General features: G+C 35.4%; 1 protein-coding gene across 1 annotated transcript in view; it reads left to right on the forward strand.

Moving 5' to 3' along the window:
- The window catches only part of EMC2 (ER membrane protein complex subunit 2), a 35,985-nt gene extending 9,149 nt beyond the window's left edge, over positions 1-26,836 (forward strand). Inside the window, exons 4-10 of the mRNA XM_010006475.1 lie at positions 2,485-2,542; positions 13,366-13,451; positions 13,614-13,673; positions 16,058-16,139; positions 17,149-17,259; positions 19,582-19,686; positions 26,438-26,836. Coding sequence (XP_010004777.1) covers positions 2,485-2,542; positions 13,366-13,451; positions 13,614-13,673; positions 16,058-16,139; positions 17,149-17,259; positions 19,582-19,686; positions 26,438-26,524 — 589 coding nt within the window. The 3' untranslated portion in view covers positions 26,525-26,836. The remainder of the gene's footprint in view (positions 1-2,484; positions 2,543-13,365; positions 13,452-13,613; positions 13,674-16,057; positions 16,140-17,148; positions 17,260-19,581; positions 19,687-26,437) is intronic.
- The last annotated feature ends 586 nt before the right edge of the window (positions 26,837-27,422 follow it).

The following is a 27,422-nucleotide window of genomic DNA, read 5'->3' on the forward strand; positions in this document are numbered from 1 at the left end:
CTCAAAAATCATACATAATAGAATTGCAGAACCTAAAAATCAGACTGACTTTTCTGAAATATCTTATAGAAGGTTATAACATACTAAGCTTAACAGTAATTATTAAAATAATGAACAGCTTTAAACATTACAGCTTTCCAGGATGACTGACCTCAAGGCTAGAGGTTGACCTTTATTGTCCATCTTTCTCCTTCAATACATCTTTGATACCAACTTTCTGTTCTAAAGCTCTTGTCTTCGGTGTTGAGAAGGAATTCCAGCTTCTGGTGCCTTTGAATGCTAGCAAATCTGTTCAGTGACACCTTTTGCAAACAGTATGTGTGAAATTTGGAGCCTTTGGTCCATCATGATACAAAGAAATTAGAATTTAGGAGTACCCTAAATGGTTTTGGGTTTGTTTGTTTGTGGTTTTTTTTGGGTGTGGGGGTTTTTTGTTTGTTTGTTTTATATATATTTTTTTTTTGTTTGGCTTTGTTTTGTGGGTTTTTTTGTTTGGTTTGGGTTATCTGACTGTATTTTGGTTTTTTTGTTTGTTTTTTTTTTATTTCGCACATGTTCTTCATTCATTACATTACTGCAAAATTAATTTAAAAATGTTATTCAGTATGAGCCACCCATAAATGCCCATTGCTTGGATCAAAAAAAGTGGTTAACTGGACTCCACAACCACAGGAACAGTCTCAAGGCAACCACATGTTCCATGTTTCACACTCACTTTATATCAGTTACACATTCATGAAGAATTTTTATTAAACTTAGCTCCGTTTCTTTACTTTTTTTTATATAGGGTAGGAAGACAGAGAGTGGCAGCACATTTCCCTCCTTCCCAAAACCTATTCAGAAGTGCAAAATTGCATAATTCTGTTTAGGCTTATAGGGCTACATCAACGATCTTACGTCATGGTAGCAAATCTTTGGGAGAGATGACTGCTGCACAAACATTATATATTGTTTCAGCAATGAAGTGCTGTTGAGCCACAGTTTTCTGAAAGTGCTCATAAAACTTGACAAAATGTCTCTGTCAGATTAGATCCTTGAGATTGGATTATCAGGGGAGCAGAGGTATTAATGAAAGCTGAGATTTCATCTTCTGGTTTTCTCCAGAAGTCACAGAAGAAAGAGGCTTCACCTCTGGGTTGTCACAATCCCATCTGCAGGGCCTCTAAGTGATGCCCTGGAGAAGCCAGTCTCTATCCACTGACTATAAATGAAACCCAAGGAGGTTTAGACTGGAGGCATCACAATTTAAATTCAAGAGATGAGCTTCTTGTTAAATTCTGAGTGACTTTTGGGATCTGGGAAGGATCCTGCCTTGCCCAGCAGGAAGAGTAAACCTGCTGGGTTTGAAGAACATGAAGAACATCCCTGCAGCCTAAGACATCCCTGTAGACACTTGCTAATCAAAATAATAGTATTCTAGAACTTCACCATGTAAAGCTGGGATTATAGCCATCATGTTCAGTCTTCTAAAATATATTTGATAGAGTAGTAATTAACAGATAACACGAGTACAGCATTTTACAGTACATCTCCTCAGGTCTTTAGCAGTCTACTCATTTCTGCTTTTGTGCTTCCTTTCACCTGTTCTCATGCCTTACGGGAACTGGACTGGACAGCTGAGCTGTGCTAATGTCAGCAGTGCCTAGGGAACAGTGACATACATAAATGGGTGTCTTGAGGTGAGAAGGGGATGTGTAGCATCAAAATCAATCAGCAGTACCTCTGAATAACTACTTGTCACACTATAGATGAAGAAGAAAGGAAGTATACTGTCATTACGTGACGACAGCACAACAGCCGTGTAGTCAAATGTGTTTTGAATTGATTTAATTTGTTCAGTTTGGGTCAGGTACACAGCTGGCTGAACACACAGATCTGTGTCTCAGAAGGTTTAAAGCGTTTATAGCACCTAAAGTAAACTGTTTTGAGCATACTCAGAATAGCAGAAATAATTAATAAAACCTATGGAGTGATGGTGGAAAACATAATTTTCAAGATTTATGATGTAGTTGAGGAGTGGACTCTCACGTGAATCCCCGCAGTTTAGTGTATGCCACTGCTTATACTTAATATAATTATAATGGATGAAAATTAAATGAAGTGAAAAGTCATTATTTTTTATAACCTTTCAAATTTTGAGGTTTCTTTTTCTTGGAAGAGGTGAAAGGGAAAGTTGTGATGTGATGATTAGACCTATTGGGTACCGAAAAAGAACAGACAGGATAGTAAGCAAATGGGTGTAAAATATATAATTTGCTGCTGAAACAATGTTCTATGAAGCAGTTACTGTGTATTTTTTTGACTTGGTGACATAAAATACTGATGTTTGTATTTAGCATTTACTCAGGATAATTTTAAATTAATTTATCTTGCTTCAATATATTCAGAGAAAAATGTGGAAGGGTTATTAACTATTGCAAGGACAGTCAAAAAGCCAGGAGTTCTGTCTTAGCAGAAATAAATGCTAATTATTTCTTTGAACAGGTATGATGATGCTATCCAGTTATATGATAGAATTCTACAAGAAGATTCGACTAACACAGTAAGTTTTTTTTTCTGAATGGCAGTAGGTTTTTGGTTGAAATTTTGGTTACATTTTGTGGCTTTCACTGTGGAAAGATGCATGTCTATATTACTATATTTTTTTCCTTTAGTTTCCAGAGGGTCTTAGGTTAATACAGCTATAGGAAGTTTTTTAACTGGTTGTCTCAAACCAGGACACCTAATATAATAATTTTTTACCTTAATTAGAAAAAATAAAATCTATTTCCTGATGAGAAGGCATGATGTAATCCCCACTTAACCACTGAATTCAGAAGACAGGATTATAACTAGCAACCTTCCCAGCTGTCTTAGTAGGGCTTAGATTAGGCCACTCAGCTTTTCCATTTTACCTGAATATTCAGTATTTAAAAGACCTATATAGTCTGCAGTGCATCTTCTGGCTTCCTAATGCTTAATCTTACTTAAAGGTTAAGTATGAATACACTCAGGTAGTGCCTGAAGAGTAGTTACTTTGAATTATTGTCTGGGACAGATTACTAGCTTTTGAATTAAAAGGCTATAAGGCTTGCCAATTGTATAAAACAGAATCTGAGACATATGGTACTTTTCTTTTAAACATTTTTTTAATCCTTGAGCTGTTAGATGCCCAAATGAAAGACTGGGGAAATTTGTAGCAATATACTTTCATGCATTTTTTTTCCACAAGTATAAAACTAGAAATAGGAAGAAACTATGTAGTTTCGAGTTTTATATCACATGTTCTGAAGTCAGTTAATTGTTATTAAAAAATTGTCTGTTTGAGTGTATATGTTTGTATATATTACTTGATTTTGAGGAACTGCTCCTCTTTATTGGGTAAACTTCTATGTAAATATAATACTTGGACTCTTGGGATATTCTGGCAATCTCTTGTAAACCTTTCTTTGTGCATTTTGAACCTCTGCCTTTCTTCAGTCAGCTTATTTGATGTGGTCTGTTACTAAGGACAGGGAAATAATAATTAGTACAGATAACTGGAGCTAACTAAGGTATGCCAGAGCTGGATGCAGATGAAGTGGCATCACTTAAACTAAGTAAAAACCAAAAAAGCAACAACGAAAAAAACACCAAATACCAATAAACCAGGAAAATATTTTCAAGGCAACACATCTGGAAATGTTAAGCACTCAGGAGGCAGTGGTAGGTTAAAGTCTGTCTCTTTTAGCAGTGATAGAACTGGTATTTTTTGTCCAAGGGTAAAAAGAACTATTTAAATTCTCTTATTTTTTTGCTCTCCCTAGAGCAGTACTGCTTGACCTGTGTTCTGTGAGATAGATGTGGGTGGTATGCAGTTGTCCTTTGAAGGTCTGTAGAATTTTTAAGTAGACATTTGAGCATAAGGTGCATGATTGTCTGCAGTAAATGTTGATAGCTTTATCAGTGTATGGCCCAGAGAGTTTCAGTCATGTTAAAAAGAGATGGAGCCCATCTACAGTGAAGCCACAAGAATAGGTCACCCAGGTGCACATTTTTTGACCTTTTGTTGAAGCCAATGGAAAATGGATTACCATATTACAATGACTTTTTTGGACCACTGATCTTTGAAATGTGCATTTTTGGCAGTTTTACTCAGCTCTCTCAACATGGCTAATGTCATATGAGTGGTTTGTTGCATGGTTTTATAAAGCAGAATGATCTATTTAAATAAGCACTATGCATTACTATGACCTAATTTGTATTTCCTCTTTAACAAAACCATAAAGATCCATGAAGTGGTAATATTTAGAAGCATAAGATGTAAATACTAGAACAGCTGCAGGATCTATTGAAGTTGTTAAGATCTGAGGTTCTGAGGGTAGAAGTGGAGAGCATTAAATGCAAAGCAAAGGTACCTTGGTATGTAACTATATAACAGGTTGGCTAAACCTGGCATGTGAAGAGTGAAGGTTTATATGGATAGTTTTGATAAATTGTCATGTGCGGATTTTGTTGTGTCTTTTACCTGTTAATTATTTCCATGCACTCATGTGGCTGCTGTAGAAAAATAAGTATTTCAAGATTTTTAAAAGGAAACTGTCACTGAGTTTGTCTTGGCACTCACCTTACCTTACAGCAATGTCTTCTGGTCTGCTGACACATGGAGTTGCTTATATATATATTAAACATTTTGGCAACTGCTGTAAGTGAAACATACATGATTTGTATGAACAAATGTCAAAAAATCATACTTTGCATCAACTGACAGTTTCAAATAGGAGCACGGAGAAAGGCTTTTCAGAAAATTATTTATTTTAGACACCTAGCAGACTTTTCCATTATGGAGAGTGAACTATGAACTCCCAGTTATGTAATCAACATTTACACTTTTGGATTATATTTTGTTGCATGCAAACCAATGAAATTAAGATAACAGTAATTATTTTATTTATTTTCTTTGGATAGAATTTGAAGTTGTCTTGTGCCTTCAAAAGATAGCATCTCAATGTTCTATCTCATTCTGAGCTTGCTTGCTGAAAAAGATAACTCATTTGAGAATGGAGCAATGTTAATGTTGTCACTTCAGAGATCATGTTCCATTTTCAAAGCCAGTAGGTATTGAGTAAGAGTCTGTTGCTTCGCTAAAGATTTTAACATTAATTAATGAAATGTGACTCTCTGTGAAAAGTCCGAATTGTGTGCATTTTAATAGGATAAGAATGAGAACCTTTTTCATTCCATCAGTTTTGGTTGAAATGAGAGTTTTCTAGATCTGTAGCTGGCTGACAACTCTGTTAAGGCTACGTAACATTTTCCATTTTAGGACCTTTTTTATTAATTTAAATTTAATCTAGTATCCAGTTGAAAATCTTTATATTGGAAGTTCAGCAGTGATGGAGTTATTTGTAGATCATAGGATAAAATGCTTAGTCTTTCTCAGAGCAAAACAAGAAGAGCATTTTTTTCTTAGCAGGGTTTTTTGTTTGTTTTTGCAATCTTTCATTGAGAAATCCAGCTTTGTTTTTGAGGAGAGTCGTGGATAATAACAGGAAGAGAGCTCTTGATAGAATGCAGCTTTTATTATACTATGAGAAGAACACCCAAACCGGCTAAGTTACAGGCACTTGAATATCTTCACTTCGTGTTTTCAGCTGAGACTGTTGGAATTTTTATTAAATACATCTTTAAAACCCGTTATATCAAGCATGATCTATCCCAGGCTACAGAGGCTAAGCAGGACTTCCTTTGGGTTGCTCCTTATGGCTGTAGGGCTATGGGAAAGGGGCAGAAAATCTTTCTTTTCTGAGTTGCATCCAGGTGATGAGCAGAACGGAAGAAAAACACCCTGAAAGAATTGAGTAAGAAGACAGGGAAGCAGAACTATGAGGACCAAAAGAGAGGGACGGGTAATGGAAGGTTAGGTGGCTAGGTAAAAGGAGGGGTCAGATAGGATGTAGAGGAACAGATGTCTTGAAGGGTGGGTGGAAGATCAGAGCAGAGGGATTTGTAGTAACATTTCAGTCTGGGGCACGTTTTTTTTTCCCTCTTAAAAAAAAAAATTAAAAAACAGCTTTTGCCTTGAGGCATTTTTTTTCCTGCTGTCAGCTTTGAGACATAGTGGTGAAATGTCTGTTACTCCCTGTAGTACCTGGCATGCACTATTTCTTTCAGTTACTGTCTTAGCTCTAATAGTGAAGGCATATACCATATGAAAGTTGCAAGTGACCAAACCTGTGGTGTTCTGCAAGTTGAAATTTCTGTTCTTTTGCTAAAGAACCTGTACTTGTACCCAGGTACACTTAATATCTTTTGGAGGTTAGGCTGAATGCTTCAAGCATGCTGCTTAAAATGCCAGAATCTGCCTACTCTTAAAATGACTGTTAGTTTAAAGTAAGTAGTTATTGTTTGGCAGTATCCTTTGTAAATTCAGATAATACAACAGCTAAACTTTGATATCATTTTGTAATAGGAAATGTAATGCCACATTCAAACCCTAGGCATTTTTAAATAGCAAAATGATCTTCACAGTGTCCTCAACATCTATATTAATAGTCTGGATACTACTACATTAGGATTCATGTTTTGGTTGGATTACTTGTGTAATATTCAGTAGGAAATTTGCATGGAATTGATGTATCTGTATTTTCTATTTGATAGGAAAGTCCTCTCTTCTGGGAATGGGGCTCTTACAAAAGAGCTTCACAAATGGAAGTAGTAGCTTGAATGGCTTTTTCATCTCATTTGTCCCACAGCAGCCATGTGGGAAAAAACAGTACTGACATTTCATGTATGGAGAACAGATGAAAGCCCATCTCTTAAAAATTATTTAGGACTCAGTTCCTAAGCAGGCAGTGAGGTCACTGATTTGCTGTTAATTTCAATTCTATAATGAGTATTAATGAGGAATTTTTAAACTATGAGCCTATATCAGATTAAGTTTAATACCCTTTTGAATTCTTTTGCCCTCCAAATATTCTGCTTTTGGGAAGCAATTTTGATGTACAACCATCTATTTTTATTAGATAGGTAAATATTTTTGTGAGTCAGGCCCTTCTCAAGATGGCCTGTTCAGGAGCATGAAAAATACTGAGATGAGAAAGGAAATCAAGTTGATGTGCTCAGTACTTGTTTTGGTGTTTAACCTGTTCCACTATCATCCTAGTGCATCTGCAGTTTCTCCTGATTTTTCAGCTGAAGATTACAGAGCACCTGGTTAGCACCAGGGGAAAGTGAGAGAAGGCATAAAGTTTTGCCTTAATTCTAATCCACAGACAATCTTATGTCTTTATTGGGATAATTCTTCTGCTGTTTTTCTTGCCACATTTTCAACTAAGCTTTTAATACCACAAGCATGTGGATAATCTCATTAACTTCACGGGTCTAGTAATATGATTGCTTGAATGAAGAATTAAAAATAGAGTTTTCAGAACAACATAATGTTCTGGGTGAAGCTGTTGTCTTTCAGGGTTTGTAAAATACTTACTTACAACTATGTTGTTTATGGGAATGGGCAGGATCAAGTGTAAGGTCATAAGAAGTTATACTTTCCTGCACTATTTTGAGATTCTTTTTCTAGCCAAGCTGGATGTGTTTCAGAAAAGGCACAGTAGGTGGTTGAAGACATATGGGAATCCAGAGACTAGAAAGATTCATAGCAAAATCATAGTACTTAATATCATGCAAATGGGAAAAAAAGGAATGCCCAAATTCATTCTTCCTAGCATGTTTGTCGCTGTGCATTCCTACCATCTTGATTGTATAGGTAATTTTTTTTTCCCCAGCTCCTTGTCTCTTATCAAATAAGATGATAATAATAAACACTAGGTCTGAGCATTGAATATCTATTTGTTATCTGTACACTGATAATTCTTCAAAACTCATGCAGTAGCTGTGCATTCATTTTGAACTAAAAAGAGCCCTCCCTGTGACTTCTTGCAGATATGTATATTTATCTGTATTTATCTGCTTTACGTTTCAAAAAGGAAAATTGCTCACCAAATGTAGTATCTACTACCAGAAGGCTTTTTCTGAGATTATGTATCTATGTTTCATTAAATATGTTTTTAGCACTGCCAGGAAGGACACAACTAGTCCTAAGCTGAAGTTTTTGTGGTGGGAGTTCTAAAGTGAATCAAAAAAGATAGCTTGGCACTGTGTTAGATACAGGATGGAGTTGGTGAGAGGAGCAAGGAGTTGCAGCTGCTGCTTCAGGTAGTTCCCAAGGAGGATGAATGATTAAGCTGGGGATGCACTACCTGCATCCTAAAAATGTTTTCTTCTTTTGACAGAGCATAATTTACCTTTGTTAGGTTAATTTTTCATCTTGTTAAATCATGATTGGTGAAGTGAGAGAGCAGAGTGCATTCTAGCATTTTTCCCATGTCTTACTTTTTTGAGTGTAATGCTTTTAAATGTTGAGGGAGATACTGTCCCTTGAAATAAAGTATTTGAGAACATACAAACACCAGTAGTGGAGTCATGCCAGATGTCCATTTTGGTTGTCCTGTTTTTCACAGTGACCAATAGCAGATAATGGGAGAAGTGTATAAGAGCAAAGGAATCATACAGTGGGCTCTGGTCTCTTCTGCCGGTTTCTATTCATATTCACCTTCATGTTACGGTTTTCCTGTGCCAGAAGTGTTAACTTTTTAATAGCTCTAAATGAAATTTCTGCATTGTGGTGTTATTTTAAACTGCTTTTTGAACCTGTATAGATTTGGCTTTGTATGTCTACAGTATCTTTTAGAAATGAAATTTCATAATTTATTCATAGATTGGGCAAATCACTTATCTTTTGGTTTTTTCCAAGGTTTCAACCGAACAATTTTTATGTGATACCTCAGATTTATCCATTACAGTCAACAATTGTTTTCTGTTCACTTTGTTCTTGCTCATGATTCCAGGGATCTTTTGCATTTTTCTTCTGTTTAAACTGAGAACTCCTAACCTGTCTAGCAGGCATGTTGCCATTTTATTGGATTCCCCCTAGGATCCTGTAAAAAGATATGGTCACCATTGCTCCTTTTGCTCTAACATGATCCCTAAAAGAGCAAATTCTCTCCACAGCTCTGTGCCTGTATAGATGAATTTGCAGGATTTGGCCTGATTTAACTGTCAGCCATGGTTAACTATGAAAAAAATGTAAGAATACATTCATAATTTTGGTTGTATTCAGTTGATTGATTTTTTTTGCATCTGTGTAATTAATTCCTTTACTTTATCTTGGTTGTAATTGTTTACAGTTCTATTGTGATTTGCATATTGCTGTTTGAAGGAAATTATTTTGATGTGTCAAACTCTTAGATCAAATCCACATTTTGTAAAATACTAAGTTCTTGATTAAAAATAAATTTTATAATACAAGAATTTCCTTTTAAGATGCAAAATGCAATTTGTTTAATGCTGCAACAATTACACAGAGACAAAATTGTTCCTTTCTTAGATGTGTCAGTCCCTGAAAATTCTTCTTTCAATGCTTTCTTTGCAACCATGACATTTAGAACAATCTTCAACACCCTCTTGGTATATTTTACAAATCAAGTGCAGAAGTTGATAAATGTTCAAATCTTCAAGTTCGCTTAATGCTAATGTAAAAGAATCATGATAGATTGAGGATTAGTTCTTGTGCCAGATTGGGGATTATTAGTCTTTAAAAGAAATAACTTGGAAAGGTTCACTCTTTAATAAGTACGTGACATACTGAAGTACCTTGGTCCATATGATACTGATTATGGTGCAAGTGTTTCTTTAAGATAGCATATATCTTCCCATTAAGATTGCTGGATTTACAGGATCTGCCAATAACCACTCCAGTGTTTTGTTTTAAACTCTGGAATTTGGATAGGGGGAATTCAATGTCATAGGTTCTGCATGGTCAAACACTGCAGATCTTGTTGCAGCACTGACATTTATGTCTTTTCCTAGTGGAAGGAGAAAGGAGATCTGCTTTACTTTTACATTAGGCTTTTTCTTATGAAAAAATTGTTGTGATACAAAGAGCTAAAATTTAACTCTTGAAAATTACTTTTCTATCTTTGTAAATGTAATTATTACAACTATTTTAGTATGCTTCTTAGATTTCAAAATAATCTCAAATCTTGTAGTTAAAAACAGGCTTCTTCTGACTTGAAATAAATAAACAGATTTATACTCTGCATGCTGAACTTTAAAAAAATATCTCGTAGTTGGTCCCTTTAGAAAGGAGTTTATATTTTGAAACGTGAGATTTTTACTAAAGAAAGCCCTGGAACATAATAAAACATATGAAGTGATCTGGTTTTCTTATATCAGTTGATACTAAGGCAGGTAATAAATTGAATGTATGAAATAAATGCTAGGTAAAGCTTCTGTAGAATTGGTGGGAGTCTGCCTTTCTTTATAAAATAACTAGTTTTTGTCTGGTGCTGTGATTGTTAGTGTTGGCACTGGTTCTGTGCAGTGAAATGCTTTGTTTAATTCTATTGAAACCAAGAAAAATTGGTATTATGTGTATAAGCGATTGTTGGTTATGCTGTTGTGGCACATTCCCCAGGGTGCTGAGTGAGTTTACGAGCACCGAGCGGGAGCCTCGGCCCAGCAAGGAGGGATCTGATACACACAGGGAGCTAGATTAGAGGCTCAGGGACAATGTAAATCAGAATAAACAGTTTACAGCACATGAAGTGGCCCATGTCCTGGTTTTAGTGCTGGGCTTTTTTTTCTTACAGCATTGACTACTGGAGTCATACAGAGTTTCAGTGTTTATTTAAAAATAAAGCACCAAACCAACCCCTAACTGATAGTCTTCATAATCCAGAGAAAAGCTATACAGTCAGATGGGAGAGTAGTCTCAGTACAGATAAAAGCAAGAGGGGTTTATTTTAATTTCTTTATTTAGTCTGTTTGATCACTCCTAGGAATGACAGATCTGAATACTTCATCTCTCCTGAACACCTATGTGTATGTCTTTTGTCAATGAATTTAGAATGTGTTATACTTTTTTTTATGTGATTGTAAAGTGTCATTAACTGCTTAAAAAAACCTCTGCATCCTCATTAACTTCTAGCAGTTTTAAGGAGGCTTTCAAAAATTCAATGCCATTATACAACATTTTGTTCATCCCTAGAATGTCAGCACTGTTTTGAGTGTCTGAGCCTTTTTTTTTTTTTTTAAGCTAAGAGTTCTGTGTAAATAAACTGACTTATCGTGGCATTTTTGAAGGTTTATTTGAGTCTGAAGAGAGTGCAGATATCAAGCTTTATTTTTGGTGATAGAGAAGGTGGATAAAAAAGGAAGTTTTAAATTTGCTTTTCCCAAATAAGAAACAAAAAGTGTAATTTTGAAGAAAATATGTGAAATTTGGTGCAGCATGTTAGCTTATTCTTTTTATATTAAAAAGGGATTAATTACACTGCTAGCTTTTTTTAAAACTCAGTGTGTATTATTGTTATAGTTATAAATGTGGTCAGCAGTTAAAATTTCCAGAGTCAGTTATGGCTTTTAGCCAAATGTCTCCCAGCAAAAGTGGAATGATGAATGTAACTCCACAGGTTGCAATTTGACAAAGAAGCAGTGGGAAACAAAATGACTGTGGGTAGACCCACAGTGCTGACTGTGTCCTGATTTGTCTCTTGATCATTCTGATGCATTTTCTTTCTTGTCCGTGCCTTGCATTTAAGCAAGAGAGTGAAGCTGTTTTTTCCTCACTTGAGTTATTTTCACTGAATTTTCATCAATTATGTGTTTGTGCAGAAGGTGAAGAGGATCTACTCCAAGGAAAGAATAAACCTACAGTTAGTGTTCAAAGCCTTTCTAGATACACTTTTTTACTAGCTTGAACTAGTTTACTTAAACTTACACTCTCCTCTTCTTCCAGACGCAATCAGTTTGTTCAAATGATGAAGCGAAGAAATATTGTTTAAGAGAAGTGTTAATTGAAAATACAGTAAAAATACAAGAAATTTTTTAGGGTATGCATGATTGATCCTAGGAAGGTACATAATGAAGAAACTAATTTCAGAACTACCTTAAATTCAATTATTAAAATAGTTTAAAGTTTTGTTTAAGCATTGTCCATTGCTGTGCTGTCAAGGCTTCTGTAGGGACACCGGACTGAGTAACCCCTTATAAGGTATTAAATGGAATGAGAGCTATGTGGGGAATAAGCAGTGATACTGCATTGCTGTAAAAGTGTGATCCTTTTTTGTTGTTATTGGTTTGGGTTTTTTTGTTGTTTAGATTTGGGTTTTGGTTTTTGATGTGAGGTTGTTTTTGTTGTTGATTTTTTCATTAGTATTATCTCATGGAGAAATAGCATGTAAATGTGTGTGTACACTCAGACACATCACACACACCAGACCATCTGTCTTCTCGGGTCTGACTGCAGTGGTTTTGTTCCCCCAAGAGAACAGGGGTTATAGGCAAGGCAGGAGGCTGATGGTGTTTGTTCTTGAGGCATGTTATGCTGGAATTTGTTTTTACTTTCATTCTGTCAGATTCCTGATCTGATTACTTTCAGGCTGGCTGAGGTGTAGTGCTGTTTACACCAAACTCTGTCATACTGCTTGGAAAATGTCTGTTGTTTTGAATTACACCTCAAGTGTATCTTGATTCACAGTTCCTAGAGATCTGAAAACTGTTTTTAGAGAAGTGTAACCAACATACATAAGAAACTCAAATTGGATTGAACTACAAAATAACATACAGTTAAAATTCTGTATATCTTTTCTCCTGGTAGTCTGTGACAACCTTTATGGAGTTCAAAATTTAAATACATTATAATTCTTACATCTCATTTATCTATTCCTTATGTTGAAATGTACTTTCCACCCACATACCAAAGTATTGCTTAGTTTTGCCATTGCATTAGCTATTTCATATTCCATTTACATTGAAGAGCCCACTTCGTGCTCCAAGAATGATAAGAAACTTGTTTATTAAATTGATGTGTGTTCAACATTAAAAATGGCATTCAGCACTCCGGCAAGAAGCTTAAAAAATGGCTGAAAGCCAGATTTATACAGTGGCAACCAAGATGCATCAGTGGGATTCTCTTAAGATTCAGCCACCTTATCTCTTCTGTGGTCGTAGATCTTGTGAATGACAAGGTGGGAGTCTTTGGAATGACTGAAGATTAGCATCCCCTGCTGTTTTGTAATTATCAGAATCTGCACAGTCATTTATTTAAATGAAAAAATGCATACAGTTTGTGCCTCCAAAGAAAAGCATACATAATGTGATTGTAAGAAGAGGTTTTCAGTCTCTCAGTGGGATGTCATAGGGTATGTTTATAAACTTGAACCTAGCAGTTTCTCTGCAGTGGAATTTCACTGGTATTGAGATAATAATTTGCACAGTCAAATTGCTTTCTTTACAAAATCCCAGGGAATTATGAGACCCTAATCCTTTATTGATGTCAACCCATAGGCAGCAAGAAAGCGTAAGATTGCCATTCGAAAAGCCCAGGGGAAAAATCTTGAGGCCATCCGAGAGCTGAATGAGTATCTGGAACAGTGAGTGTCTTAAAAGAATAAGGATTGTGTTTTGCTATTCTGATAAATCTTTTTAATTAAAATGGAATTTGCATGTGATTTACGCTTTTACTTCCATGCGGGTCATTTACAGAATCCCTTGCACATTCTTTTTCCTTTTTTCCTCTTGTTTTCTCTATACAGATTTGTTGGAGACCAAGAAGCTTGGCATGAACTTGCAGAACTTTACATCAATGAACATGAGTAAGTTGTTTGCTAAGTCCACATAAAAACTGTTAAATTGAAATCTACTCTGTGTAAGTCGAAACCTCAGTGATTTGTTTTTGAAGGACTACTGTTAGAAAGTGTGTTCTCTCATTTCCAGTACAAGAAGCATCAATAGGTAGTGATTGTCAACCTGGTTTGACTACGAAATGCTTTAAGAAGGTATTTTATTTTAAAACAGAAGCAGTTTACTTCAGTACCTGTGTGTTTCAGTCATTTCTTTAAACCCAGTATTTTATAATAAATGTTTTGAGTGTAGTAGGAAGCAGCACTTATTTCCTGTGATTTTCTTACTAGTTACAGATTTTAAATTCTAAACTCTATTGATCACAGTAACTGGTATCTTTTAGTCCACCTTTGCAAGAACTTTTGGTAACCTTTAAAAAAAAAACAAACAACAAACACAAGACAAAAAAAACCCCATGGATCCAGAGTTGGAGGCATCTGGTCGCCTGGGTACAAAGTCCAATTCAATCAAGAATGTTGAATGTTTTAGGAACTTGCTTATTGGATATTTAATGTTTTTGTTAGCTTTTTTTATTGCTGTAGTGACAGGAGGAAATCCCAGTGTGAGAGGATTAGCTCAAAGCCTTAGTTCAAGTTTTCTAATATCTCAGCATTAATTCTAACCTCCACCCAAAGGCGTATCTCCCCCCCCCTTTAGGTCTTCAGCCCAGCCTGAATTATATCATATTGTTTCCTTCCTTTCTAGAAAGTAGTAAAAGAATCAGATTCTCAAAGGAGAAACAGCCATTCTCACTGTGATGAAAAAATTGTTTCCCCATCTCCTCTGCTTCCACCTCATTCTCAGAATAATAACTGGACTCTTTTAAATGCTGACTTAAGGAATAATATAGAATTTTGATATCCAGATACCCATTTGTTTTGGGAAATTCACCAGCCACTTTTCAAAGAAAATAGCTATTTAAAAAGCAACATTTGATATTTAAGCTTGTCAAATCTGTCAGTACAAAAGTGAGTGATAGAGTGATGCAAACATATAAATTCCATCATTGGTTTTGTTTTGTTGTTCGGGAGTGTGTTTTTGCTCTAATCATTACTACAAAATTGTGTAATAAAACCTGAGAAAGAAATTGCCTTTGCTTGTACTTGTCTTAGTCTGTAATTCCAATAAAAATACTATGTAGAACTTTCTCCAGTTCATTGAAAAAATGGACCTGCTCTTTTATGAGCATTATTATAAGGAGTAAAATTGGAATCTTGGCTAAAAATCAACTAAAAGTTAACTTTAAAATAAGGAAACAATTCATTGGCTTGTCAGTGGCACAAATTTAGTCCCTCTCCTGAAATCACCATGCTCCTGTCATTTTTCATGAACACACTTAGACTTACAAGGTTTATATCATCCTCAGTTGTACCCTGAGTTATGTTATGAGTACTGTGGCTTCTGGTTTTGGGGAATGAGGTGGCTATCCTTTTATTTCCAAATTAATATTTGAAATACACATGCCACTATCATAATGTGCACAGGAAAAACACACTATGTATTCATTTTAAGAGGTAAGATTTTACAGATTATGTGGGTTAGTATTGTCTCATAATAGATAAGTTGCTTTTAGTCTGATACTAAATATCTACCCACACTGTAATTACAAACATTGTATCTCTGAAATTTGGAATCCTGTCATGTAGACTCTTTGCAATTGTGCTGTCACATACCTTTAGAAGATACAAATTCTGAGGGAAACTATTTGTTGAAAGATTATGAAGCGAATATCTTTATAATTAAATAAATATCTATTTTGAACGTTGCTTAATTCTTTATGAAAGTTTTCATTTAAAGAACAAGTGCTAGCCTTTTCTTTTGCAGAGATTTTGGACTGGTGTGACACTATTTTCATACATAGATTTTAACTGCTTGATTTTTAGAACTGTTCTTAGTATGGTTTTTCGATCTCACTTTTGTGGTTGTGCAGAGGCAAAGTTAACTGACAGTGTTAAGTGGTCTGCTCTCTAGCTTTGTTTGTGAATACACAGGTTGCTGAATTTTCTTGTAGAAAAAATATGAACTATTTTGTAGTCTTGAGTTCAGTGTCTTACAGTACATAATTTCTGTTCCTACTCATGAGTCTTGTTGATCAGAAATGCCATTTCTTAAGCAGAAGTGAGTATATTAAATACTTTCCACAAACTGTTCCATGTATACCAAGATGATTCCATTTTGTGTATTTTTCACTGTCTATGAGGTAAAAATAGTAACTTGAGCTTTCAAACATAATTTTAAAATAAAGTGTCTTTCTTAAATGTGAATCACATGAAGTTACAGGAGAAAGTTAAGACCTTTTATTGTGCTGCAAAGAACTCCTCTGTTTCATTTTGTCACTGTTTTTTATATTCCTCAGCTATGCAAAGGCAGCCTTCTGCTTAGAGGAGCTTATGATGACTAATCCACACAACCACTTATACTGTCAGCAATATGCTGAAGTAAGTATTTTCAGAAAAATGAATCATGTTTGAATACATATTCTGTTTTTATGTTACTGAAGTGGTGAAAATGGAATAAAAATTATTTCTTTAATTTTTCCCTAGGAGATTTAAGAGCATGCACAGAGAATGTTAACATCTCATAGAACTTTAAGAAGACTATGTTTTCTTACTCAGTGTGACTAGCTAAATATAAGAGTAAGGGTAGGAATTATTAAAGATAAAAAGTAATTTAAAGTGAGCTATTCTTGTTGAAGTGTTCATGTACTTTTCAAACTAAGTGCAAGAGAAGTTAAACTTTTCCACAGCCCTGCTGCCTAAGAGGTTATGATATATTGCTTGTTATTGTGGAGCCTGAATTTGAACTCCACATATGAAATTTTGCCTGGAAGAGTACTTGGGGGGAGAGGGCCCTTAGAAGATTTAGCTCTTTGTTAATGTGGATATAATTAACATCAAAACTTTAAAGTCTTGCTTAAATAGCTTTCTGGTAAAAAGGCTGTGAAGCATGTCTTCTACTATTTATCTTTTTTTTTTGTTGATCTCAGAACAGGCAAAATTAATAGAAAAACACTGGAGTAATCTTCTAAACTTTGTGTGCTATTTTGCAGTTGAATAGATAGTGAAAAGCATTGTGTTGTTTTGTGCATTGGTGTAATGCTATGCTGAAGGAATATAGAGGTACTATGGTTTTATAGCAGCCAGAATCCAGCTTTAGATTTAAAGATTTAAAGACTGTGTTACTTTTCATAACATTTTAATCTTTTAACAATAAAGGAATTGAGTTAATGGAGGCTTTTTTCTCCTACAGATAAGTATTTTAGAATTTCTCTATTGAAAAGAGCTCAGATTTCTTCCAAGCTAGCATTTGGCCTTTTGGTAGTACTCATCTGATTTGAAATATTGTGTGAAACAATCCTGAAGTGAAGTTTCATAATATCTTTGCTTCAAGAGTAAATGCTAGAGGTATGGATGATGTGCAAATTTCAGGAGCTTATAATTTTTACAGGTTAAATATACTCAGGGGGGGCTTGAAAACCTTGAGCTATCAAGAAAGTATTTTGCACAAGCACTGAAGCTTAACAACAGAAATATGAGAGCTTTGTTTGGCCTTTACATGGTAAGGATGTTTATATATTTTCCATGTTGTCATTTTTAATACGTTTTTATGCATGTATATTATCCCTTATTATTTGCTGGGTTGTTTTTTTTTTCTTTCAGTTTAATTTAATGGCTCAGATTATTAACACTGTTTTTAAATACTGAATATGGACAATTGCATGCCAGTAAATATTCTTTACTTAAAGTACTCTTAACCTTTGAGTCTTAGCAATGTTTTCCAAAGAATTACAATTATTGGCACATGAGGGTAGCTTCTAGAAAAAGGATTTAAAGTCATACTCCTTTCTACAAGATGGTGAACTGCTGAAGAGAGCCAGCACAGCATGATGGCTGCATTTTTTCCTTCTTTTTTTCCCTTTATTTTTTCTTATGCTGATTTCTATATACAACTTTCTGCTTTCAGTTGCAAAGTGAGTCTTTAGCTTGCACAGCGTTGTTGGCTTGAGTGTGGCTAGGGCTACAGTAAATATGGGTGGCATGTATTGGCACCAGTTAGTCAGTTTCTTTTAAGATGCTGAGGCCTCTATTGCAGACCTTCTTTTAGATCTTAGATATGTTAAAATATCTTTTTAGGGACAAAACTAGAAAGTTTACATAAATCTTAAAAAAACCAAAAATTCTAGACCAAACTTTTGTCTTTGGGGAGGGGGACAGTTTACAGAGATACATTAGGCAGATAATTTTAGAGGCTTCCTGTTAGTACCAGGCAACAGGATCTTCCTTTCAAGGACTTGTTAGGCATCACGTTTAAATCTCAAAGAGACTTGGACCTAATCTTCTTAGTCCATTTGCATATCCTTGGGTTGGTGATTGTATTTTCAAGATGGAGAAAAGGCTGATTTTTTCGGTGATTTAACTTTTCACTGATTTTTAAGAATTTTATTATACTTACAGTCCAATTCACTGATTCTAGAACAGGCCTGTGGGCTATTTATGACTATCTTGACTAGTCTTCTGTCAGATCTTGCATCCTTCCTGTTATTTCCAGTCTATAAAGTAGATTTAGAGCCTGGTATCTATGATGAACTAGTTGGCAGCCTTGAGCTAATATGACCCATGAATTTGAGAAACTTTTTGTTCTGGCAGTGCTTGAAAATCATACACATAAACCCTGATTTGCATAATGCAAGTTCATTACTGCAAAAAATGCATGGAAGCTTTGTTTCAGTTCTTCAGTTTTGCTGGGCTGGCTGCTGTCACGTTTCACAAGGTGGATTTTGCAAGCACAGCTTGTCATTGCTGCTTCTGTATTGACCCTTTGGCTCCTGATTTCTTTGTAATGTTGTTTTCAGGCATTAGGATCTATTAGGATCTATCTAGTTTTGCTATGCCTGCTGCTTTTGTACTTGACAGACATGCCCTACAACATTTGTACTCCTGAATGAATGTCCATAACCCTGGTAAATTTTCCACAAAGGCTTTCAGCTGTATGTGCTGAGGAAACTGGTCAGTACTTCATGAAATTCAGAAAACAAGAGAGACGATGCCTCATCTTAGAACCCTGACCCTGTACTAGATCACAAATTCAATGCATGCAGGCATAGCTTCAGAGGATGTGTGTTCTTTTGCAGTCCTACTCCTCCCATTTCTGGAAGTAGTTTCAGGAAAAGAGCTGTAAGAGAATGTTTTTTGAGTTTGAAATGTAGTATTTATGCAGAAATTTGCTTCCATACTCCTCTTAAAATCTTCTCTGGAGTTTCTTCATTGGTGGGTCCTGTGGTTTTTTGCATTCAAGTGCTTCTGCACTCAGAAAGGTGTTCTGGGAAGGAGTAGCAAGGATTCCTTGCAAAGTGGATTTATTTGTATAAGTGGAAAAGTCTTTGAAATTAGTTTGGTTCTTAAGTAATATTTTTTTTTTTTCAGATGAAGATGGACATAGGTGATGTATGGAATCTTACCTGCTTTTAAAATATGTTTTCTGATGCTACATTGAAAAATGTCATGTTTTTAATTGCAGTTTGAACACACAAGTGTCCATCATCTCTGGTAACAAATTGAATAGGGAAAACTTAATTCTCTCACTTCAGGGAAAGCAAATTGGATTAACTGCTTATGTCTAGGTTCAGTTCCTAACTTGAAACACAACTGAACTGAAGTCTAGTTTAGCTTTAATTAGAACAAGCAATTGATTAAAAAGCTTAGCTAATTCTTAATTTGATGTTGTTTACCAGTAACTGTTTTAAGTTTTTCTCTTTTTCTGCTATCACTGTGCACATGCCTCTGGATGCAGAAGTGTTGAATGCTCTCCGTTTATTTCATGCACATATATTTTATACTTACCTGTTGGGGTTTTGTGTTTTTTTTTTTTTTTTATTCCTAGTCTGCCAGCCATATTGCTTCCAATCCAAAAGCAAGTGCAAAAATGAAAAAAGATAATATGAAATATGCCAGCTGGGCAGCTAATCAAATAAATAGAGCATACCAGGTTAGTACATCATTGTTTTATGATACTTTTAACATGTTCTACAGTTCTTTACTGCACTTTTGTAAGCTCTGCTGTTCAAGAGGTTGGATATGACATGTAAATCAGCATAATTTGCTTGGAGTTTTTGCATTCTTCTGTTTGATTTCGTTAATTAATACAAGGTTGGTATTTTACAGGTATTCATTACTATTACTTACTAGTTTTAAACAGGTTTTTTTTCTATTAACATTAACTGAATGTACACTAGTATAATGTTGACCTCCAAGACTCAGTTCTACAGCTTAATATTTTAGTAAAACATTCTGTGTCTTAATTCTAAGAGTGCCTTGGTCATCTAGTTCTATTTTACTAGAAAACAAATTCAAAATCTAGAATTCTGTTTTTCTTTTCAAAATCAGATTTAATGGCCTTCCTAATAATTATCTCAGTCATTGTGATTGAAGTTGGTTATGTGTAGTTTTTTAGAAAAATGCCTGTGGAATTATGAAAGTGTAGACTTTGTAGGCCACAATCAAAGTTTACTGAAGTCATTAGGAGTCATTTCAGCTATTTGTTCAACAAGTTCAACATAAACATCTAGATTTGCTTTTGCATTACAAGACTCTTATTTTTTCTATAGATAAGAATGAAGACAAGTTTTAGCCCATAGGTTCTGCTGTCTGTGTATCCCAAATGTACTATGTCTGTTTGACTCCCTTACAACTTTTCTGAATGATCTGCCAATCAAAGTTGATGTATAAGTAACTCTGAACATCAACATCATACTGTCTTCCCCAGAACTTCTGAGCAAATTTTTTTTTATTAATGCAAAGACTTTATCTAGATATAGATATAGATATATATAAAATAAATATATATATTAAATGCTCCTTTCTCTCTGTAATGTTTTGGTATCAGAACCCAATATTTAATTTTTCTCTTGCCGCTACCATTTTACATTTAATACTACCAGATGGGCTTTTGACCAGGTTTGTCTATTGTGGAATTAAATTAGAATTTTCTTCTATGGGCAATGGATTTTTCTCAATACCTTGTATTTTAATTCCTTGCCCAGAGTGCAGCTTCTTGTGACTCAAATGTTTTTGATGTATTACAGCTTTGAAGTATTTTCCATTTCCCTTGATTGGCCCTGTAGCTTCTGAGTGTGCTTTTACAGTGAAGAATATTGTATCCCTAAGGACATAATTAAGCATTTTATACTTTATATGCCTAAAGTTTATTTCTCTGTTTTGCTATTTAAGTTACTTTCTGCTTTTCATTAATAAACCATTTATCTGCTCATGACAGTAAGGTGTGTATGAACTCCTAATTTTGATTTCCCTAAATAACAGGATTTCTTTTTACTTAAGTATGTCTGACACTCCAATAAGCACAGTTATGATGGAAAGCCCAAGTATTGCAGGATTTAAACAAAAAAAAAAACCTTTGAAGAACAGAATACATAGTAGATTCACCATTCATAGAACAAAACATGTTTTAAAAGATGTGTGAATTTTGAGTGAAAACTATTATTCCATGTTTTACTTTTTGATAAAATGAACTTTTTAAAGTGAGTATTATGACTGGATGCCATCTAGAGGGATCTGGACAAGCTGGAGGAGTGAGCTCAGGTGAATCTCATGATGTTCAACAAGGCCAAATGAAGGGTCCTGCACGTGGGCCTGAGAAACCTGAAAAGAGAATACAGGCTGGGGGAAGACATGCTAGAGAGCAGCCCTGTGGAATAAAGATGCAGTTACAGCCCAGAAGACCAACCACATCCTGGGCTGCATCAAAAGAAGTGTGGCCAGCAGACTGTGAGAGGTGATTCTGCCCCTCTACTCTGCCTTTGTGAGGCCTCACCTGCAGTACTGTGTCCAGCTCTTGAGCCCCCAAAACAAGAAAGATGTGGCCTGTTGCAGCTTGTCCAGAGTAGGGCAACAAAAATGATCAGAGAGCTGGAGAACCTCTCTAATGAAGACAGGCTGAGGGAGTTGGGGTTGTTCAACCTGAAGAAGAGATGACTCGGGGGGCTTTCTAATGAACTTCCAATACCTGATAGGGGCCTATAAGAAGGCTGGGGAAGACCTGTTCACAAAGGCATGTAATGATAGGACAAGGGATAATGGTTTCAAGCTAGAGAAGGGTAAATTTAGGTTGGACATTAGGAAAAAGTTCTTTAATACGAGGGTGGTGAATCATTGAAACTGGTTGCCTAGAGAGGTGGTGGGGACATCCCTGGAGACATTCAAGGTCAGGCTTGATGAGGCTCTGAGCAGTGTATTCTAGTTGGAGATATCCCTGCTTATTGGAGAGGAGTTGGACTAGATAACCTTTAGAGGTCCCTTCCAACTCAAGACATTCTCTTATTCTGTGATTCTATGACTGAATTTTTAATTTCAAAGCACCAGTAGAGACCTGTTAACACTTCTGGGAAACAGTATCACTCAAGATGGAAATGTAAAACCAATTTAGCTGTGGAATGCTGGCATACCAAGATTAACACCTAGAAATAGGCATCTCTTGGTTCTAAATATACTGAAAGTTTCATTATCGCAGTCTGTGGTTATTTGACTCAGAGCCAGGAAACCTCAATTTTTTATTTTTTTAATTTTTATTTTATTTTTGTCTCCACATGATTTTCTGGTAACGTTACATGTATCTAACCAAATATGACTTGCATTGGGAGTGATGGTAGTGTTGTGGAGTTTTCTGGGTGTGGGGTAATGCTTTAGGATTTTGTCTTGTTTTTACTGGAAAGTGCAATTCCACTTGTTTCTGTGAAGCTCTTTTGGATCCTATGCTAAGCATTTTTGGTTGATGCTTACAAGAACAGACCACCTTAACACCAACATATATTTAAAACACATGTAATAAGTTCTTTGTGACTTCATGCTTTTGTGATTCGTTTCATACTTAAGCAGCTCTTTTTAGTTGTTTGAGACATAAAGCAACAAATGCGGTATCTGACAGGGAGCACAGATTTTCTGTATAACTAAATTCCCCCTAAGTGCTCAAGCTGGGATTTGGTGAGCAAATGGTGTGAACACCCCCTTCCTCTTCACAGAAGCACCACAATAATCTCTAGTGACTACAGCTGGACAGGACTGCCCCAGCCTAACCCTACTGAGCTTGTTACATGACTGCAGCAAGTTTTGGCCCCTCCAGTGTGCATGTCAGAGACTGGTGCTACAGCAGGTGGTGTTTGGTGATGTAGTAGGTGGCAGTTTCCCCTATGAGTCAGTATTGATTTGTTGCTCCTTTAGCATGTTGAGCAATTGGAAATTGTCATCTTTTGGCTTGAGGGTGAAACCTTGGTCACTTGTGCCAGTGGAAGCCTTTACTGCATTTTTGCATTAGAAAAGGGATGTCTAGCCAGGTTTTAAGCTAGATACTTATCTCTAAATCCTTCGCACTTTCCTTGCATTATCCAAAGTGCTTTGTAAAGTGTAATAAGAGCCTTAAGATCTTGTTGAGTTTGGAATTGACTTGTTTTATTAGTTGGACCTTCTTAGGCTGTTAAATGCAATATTTCTTGTGGTCGTTTTCTAGAGAGTAAGAGGCATTTAGAGTCCTGACATGGGTGCTTAGACAAATTACATGAATTTGTGACTTGAATTTATGAAGCTGTTAATTAAAAAGTTGCTTTTGAGTAAGTGTCTTACATTTGCAGTCTGGATTTCCACTTGAATTACCAGCAGTTTGCTCAGTAATTCTGGAAAACTGCCTTTTAAAAAAAAATAAAATATATATATATATGCAATTTTATTGAAATATTTTTACTGGTCCCCTTCTTTTGATTTCTTCTCTCGTTCAGGGAGTTTGCTTTGGCACTTTATTTTTGCTTTTCCTGTGCATTCTTGTATGAAATCAGAGAAACTTTTTAGTGTGTTGTCTTCTAAAGAAAACAAACTTTGGGTGTAGAAATAAATTATTGCTTTCACTGGTGGCGGTTAGACCATACAGCAGTTTCTTTACAGGAAAGTATACTGATAAAGGATAGTTTTATTAAATAATGTACTGAAAAGTACAGGTATTTGATGTTCCATCTGGTTAATATACTTGTTTTCGTGTTAAATGTTTTACACTCTGTGCTGATTAGTACTTCTCATCTGTGCCTAATCTAGGAGAAATGTAAACTTCCAAAGGCAGACAGAAAGGTTTTGTAGCAAGGGCTGCTGCATGGAGCTGGAATTCCTGGCTGCTAACACAGCCTCTGAAAAAAAAGATCATTATTCTCCAGGCCACTTATTTTTAATTGACCAGGTGAAAAAAAACAACAAACAAAGAAAATTTAATTTTAAGCTTTTATTTCAGATGTTAGAGAAGTTCTCATTATTCAAAGAATCATTCTAAGTTTATTAGAAGCTTAGTTTTGCCTTATCACTGGGAAACTGGATTATTCACTGTGGACCCTGTGAAGAATGTGTCTGTTCTGATTGAGGACGTGAGTCACAGTTACTTTAACATCCAAACCAAATGTGGCTACCTAATGCTCTTCAATTAGAAAATTGGTTTAGCATGTCCTCTGGTAGAAACGTTTCAGCAGAGGCAGGCAAGTTTGATTAATGCTCACAAAAATCTTTAATGTGCTCCTACTCGTAGTAATTTTCCAGACACATGCTTCTTGGGTATATTGCTAAACTCTTCTGGGTGAGCGATCCACATGTTGTTTATGGTTGGAGAGGTGATTTTGTTACAAACCATTTGGGAAACAGAAAATTAAATCATGATTTTAAGAAATGGATTCCGGCTCAATCAGTCAAATTGCTGTGTAATGGCAGAATAGACAAAATAATTGTTCGTCAGGGCAAATTTGAAGTGATTAAATTTCCAAGTATAATTCTGTTTGTTATGACGCAGAGTTTGGTTTTATTTGTTCAGCTTAAAGTACATGTCAGTATCATGAAGGCAGCCACTCTTGAAATTAGCAAGTAACATTTTTTAAACTAACGTCTTATGTCAGTTTTCCTTTCAGTGTCCCTGAAGAGAAGTAAAATAAGTTAAAATATACTTATTTCATGTTTTCCTCTGTGTGCTTTCTGTGTGTCTTGCCAAACTCGCTTTTTGACCACAATATATTCAGGCTTCTGTGCTTTTTATTGAAATCTTTGGATGCTTTGAATGTCACCAATTTTTCAGTTGAGGATTTTGAGTTCTGTTTTTTCTCTTGCTTGTTTTTATGAAGGGATTTTGGTGCCCCAAGTATCTGCTTGGGACTATTGTTGTTTAACGTGAACAAGAGGAGGATAAAGTCAGATCCAAGCAAAAGTTACTTCTCTCAGCTCGGAAAGTATTAAGAAATCCTTTACTTTCCTCCTTAGTTAATGATTGCAGGCCACTACAGAAACTGCACAACCTGAATAATGGGTTCATACACACTGCTACAGTCAAAACACGGCATATCAATTAATTGTCTGGAAGTATGAAGTATGAAAATACCGTGTTTTCAGTATATGTCTTAACTACAAAGTGTTGTCACAATAACAACGTTTCATTTGAAATAGTTTTTTGTTTACTGTGCCAAAGCTAGTTTTTAAATAACTTGGTACTGATTGGGAATCCCAATGTCAGATCTTAGCCCAGGGGTCAAAAGCAGGTTAACAAGTCCTGCAGCTTGTTGCTGGTGTGATATTACCTGGGTTTGATGTCTTAATCTTTCCTAACTGTTCATGAAAAGTTTGCTAAATTAAGTTAATTACAAGAGAGAAGCAACACATTATAAATCAAGGACTAACTACGCAAGACAGCAGTGGTATTTGAAATAAAAAAAAAACACATTAAATTGAATATTTATTGAGCGTTTAGATGTTAACATTTAGGTAGAGAATAGGCTATTTTACTAGCAGCAAACTATAGTTACTGCTTCTGTAATTTCTTTACCACCTATCCCAACCCCAAATGCAAAACTTTTTATTGCAGGTGTATTAAAAATGGTTGAGAGTTTTATTTGACTGAAAACCAAACTAGTCAATAAATCCACTGTGTTAGATATGGCTTATGAGTGAGGGAACCATCGGTACAGTCAGAAAAACCCTTCTGAGGTCAGCATGGGGTGATGAACATGTCCTACCCTTCTACTCCTTCCTTTCCCAAACTTGGCTGCATGTGTGTTAGGGAGTCTAAAGACAGAAGTGATATTTATTGAACTGTATCTTTCTTTGTTATCAAGACAGGCTTTATTTCAAATGCTCTCTGAAATTGCTGTTGTAATAGTAGATTACAATCAAATACCAGGTCATTACTCACAGTTACTTAAAACAATGAAATATAATTATATGATGACTGGATTATTTTATAGTAGATTTTCTCTGTCTCGTTATAACAAAACCAGAAAATAGATTAGCGTAAATAACAGGTCCAAGCCTTGCTACCATTTAAATTATTAATATAATCTAATCTAATTTGGATTGCATAAAAATTCAAGTCCGAAATAAGCAGAGTAAGCAAAACAGCTTGAAGATTTGTTTTCAGTTAAATGTTCAATTTCAAAGTGGAATACTTGCTAGTGCTGAATTCAGATTGACAAAAAAATGTGTGGAATGAAGGAATTCTGTTGTAATTTTCATTACTTATCAGAGGAAGGGTAATATAGCTTGTATTCTAGTAAAATTGCAAAGTTTTAATGAAGCAATAAAGAGGCTGTGCTTTTAGGTTTGTAGTAATTAGAGCAAAGTTTTGGTACTTTGTTTAGAACTGTTATTTTCACAGGATATCTGCACAGAATTTCTGATATGAAAAAAAATAACAGTCCTTTTTTGTTGCTGTTTAGTTTGCAGGTCGCAGTAAGAAAGAAACTAAATACTCTTTGAAGGCAGTGGAAGACATGTTGGAGACCCTGCAAATAACTCAGTCTTAGGTTGGCATAGACATCCAATATCAAACTCTCCAGTTCCATGACTCACCTGTAATGATGTGTGGGTTACAATAATCTAGTGCTGTTAAAAGTTAATTTTGTATTGATTAACATGTTATCTCAAATAATGTTTTATGAAAAGTAAAATGCCTATTTATTGCTGCTGTGAGAAACATGATGAATACCCACTGAAATAACTTATCCATGAAGACAACATAAAGAAATTATGTGCTGCACATCAGCCTCTTTAGATTTTTGTATCTACAGTACCTGCTTTTAAGCCATAATTTGTAGAAATAAACTTGTTAAATGATTTTTACTAAGACATTTGCCTTGCAAATGGAATAATGAATTTATATATGTAGACAAATAATGTATGTTGGAAATTATTTTATTTGCATAATTAAGAGTAAAAGCATGCTACAGCTGTACACTCTTTGGTAAATATTTACTATACAGCAGGCAGTGATTATGAATATACTTTATTAGAGAAAAACACTGATGTCCATGTTTGGTTTTTTTTAATGAGTTGACATCCAGTACTGTAGAAATGGAGAAGATGCATTTGTGTACTTTGCATCAGAGGAGCTCTTGTTCTGGCTTAAGGCCAAAGAAATTCTTCTCCATGGCTTCATGGGCAAATGCCTCCATGTCCATTCTCCAAGCAGTATATGCATATGCACTTTTCCTGTTTCTTCTCTGTGTTCCTTGTTGTACATGTGTTTCACATCATGAATTTCAAAACCATCTCAATGCAGGGCTGCCTGCTGGTCTGTAGTAAGTTTGTACCTAGGGTATGGAAACCCCTTCACTGTGGTGTAAGCTGTGGTCTATTAGCTTCCCCACAGGAGCCAAGTGTTAAAGGATGAGATAGCTTGTACTTACTGGAAGATAGAAGTGT

Source organism: Chaetura pelagica, unplaced genomic scaffold (assembly GCF_000747805.2).
Source record: "Chaetura pelagica isolate M959 unplaced genomic scaffold, ChaPel_1.0 scaffold76, whole genome shotgun sequence".
Taxonomy (NCBI): domain Eukaryota; kingdom Metazoa; phylum Chordata; class Aves; order Apodiformes; family Apodidae; genus Chaetura; species Chaetura pelagica.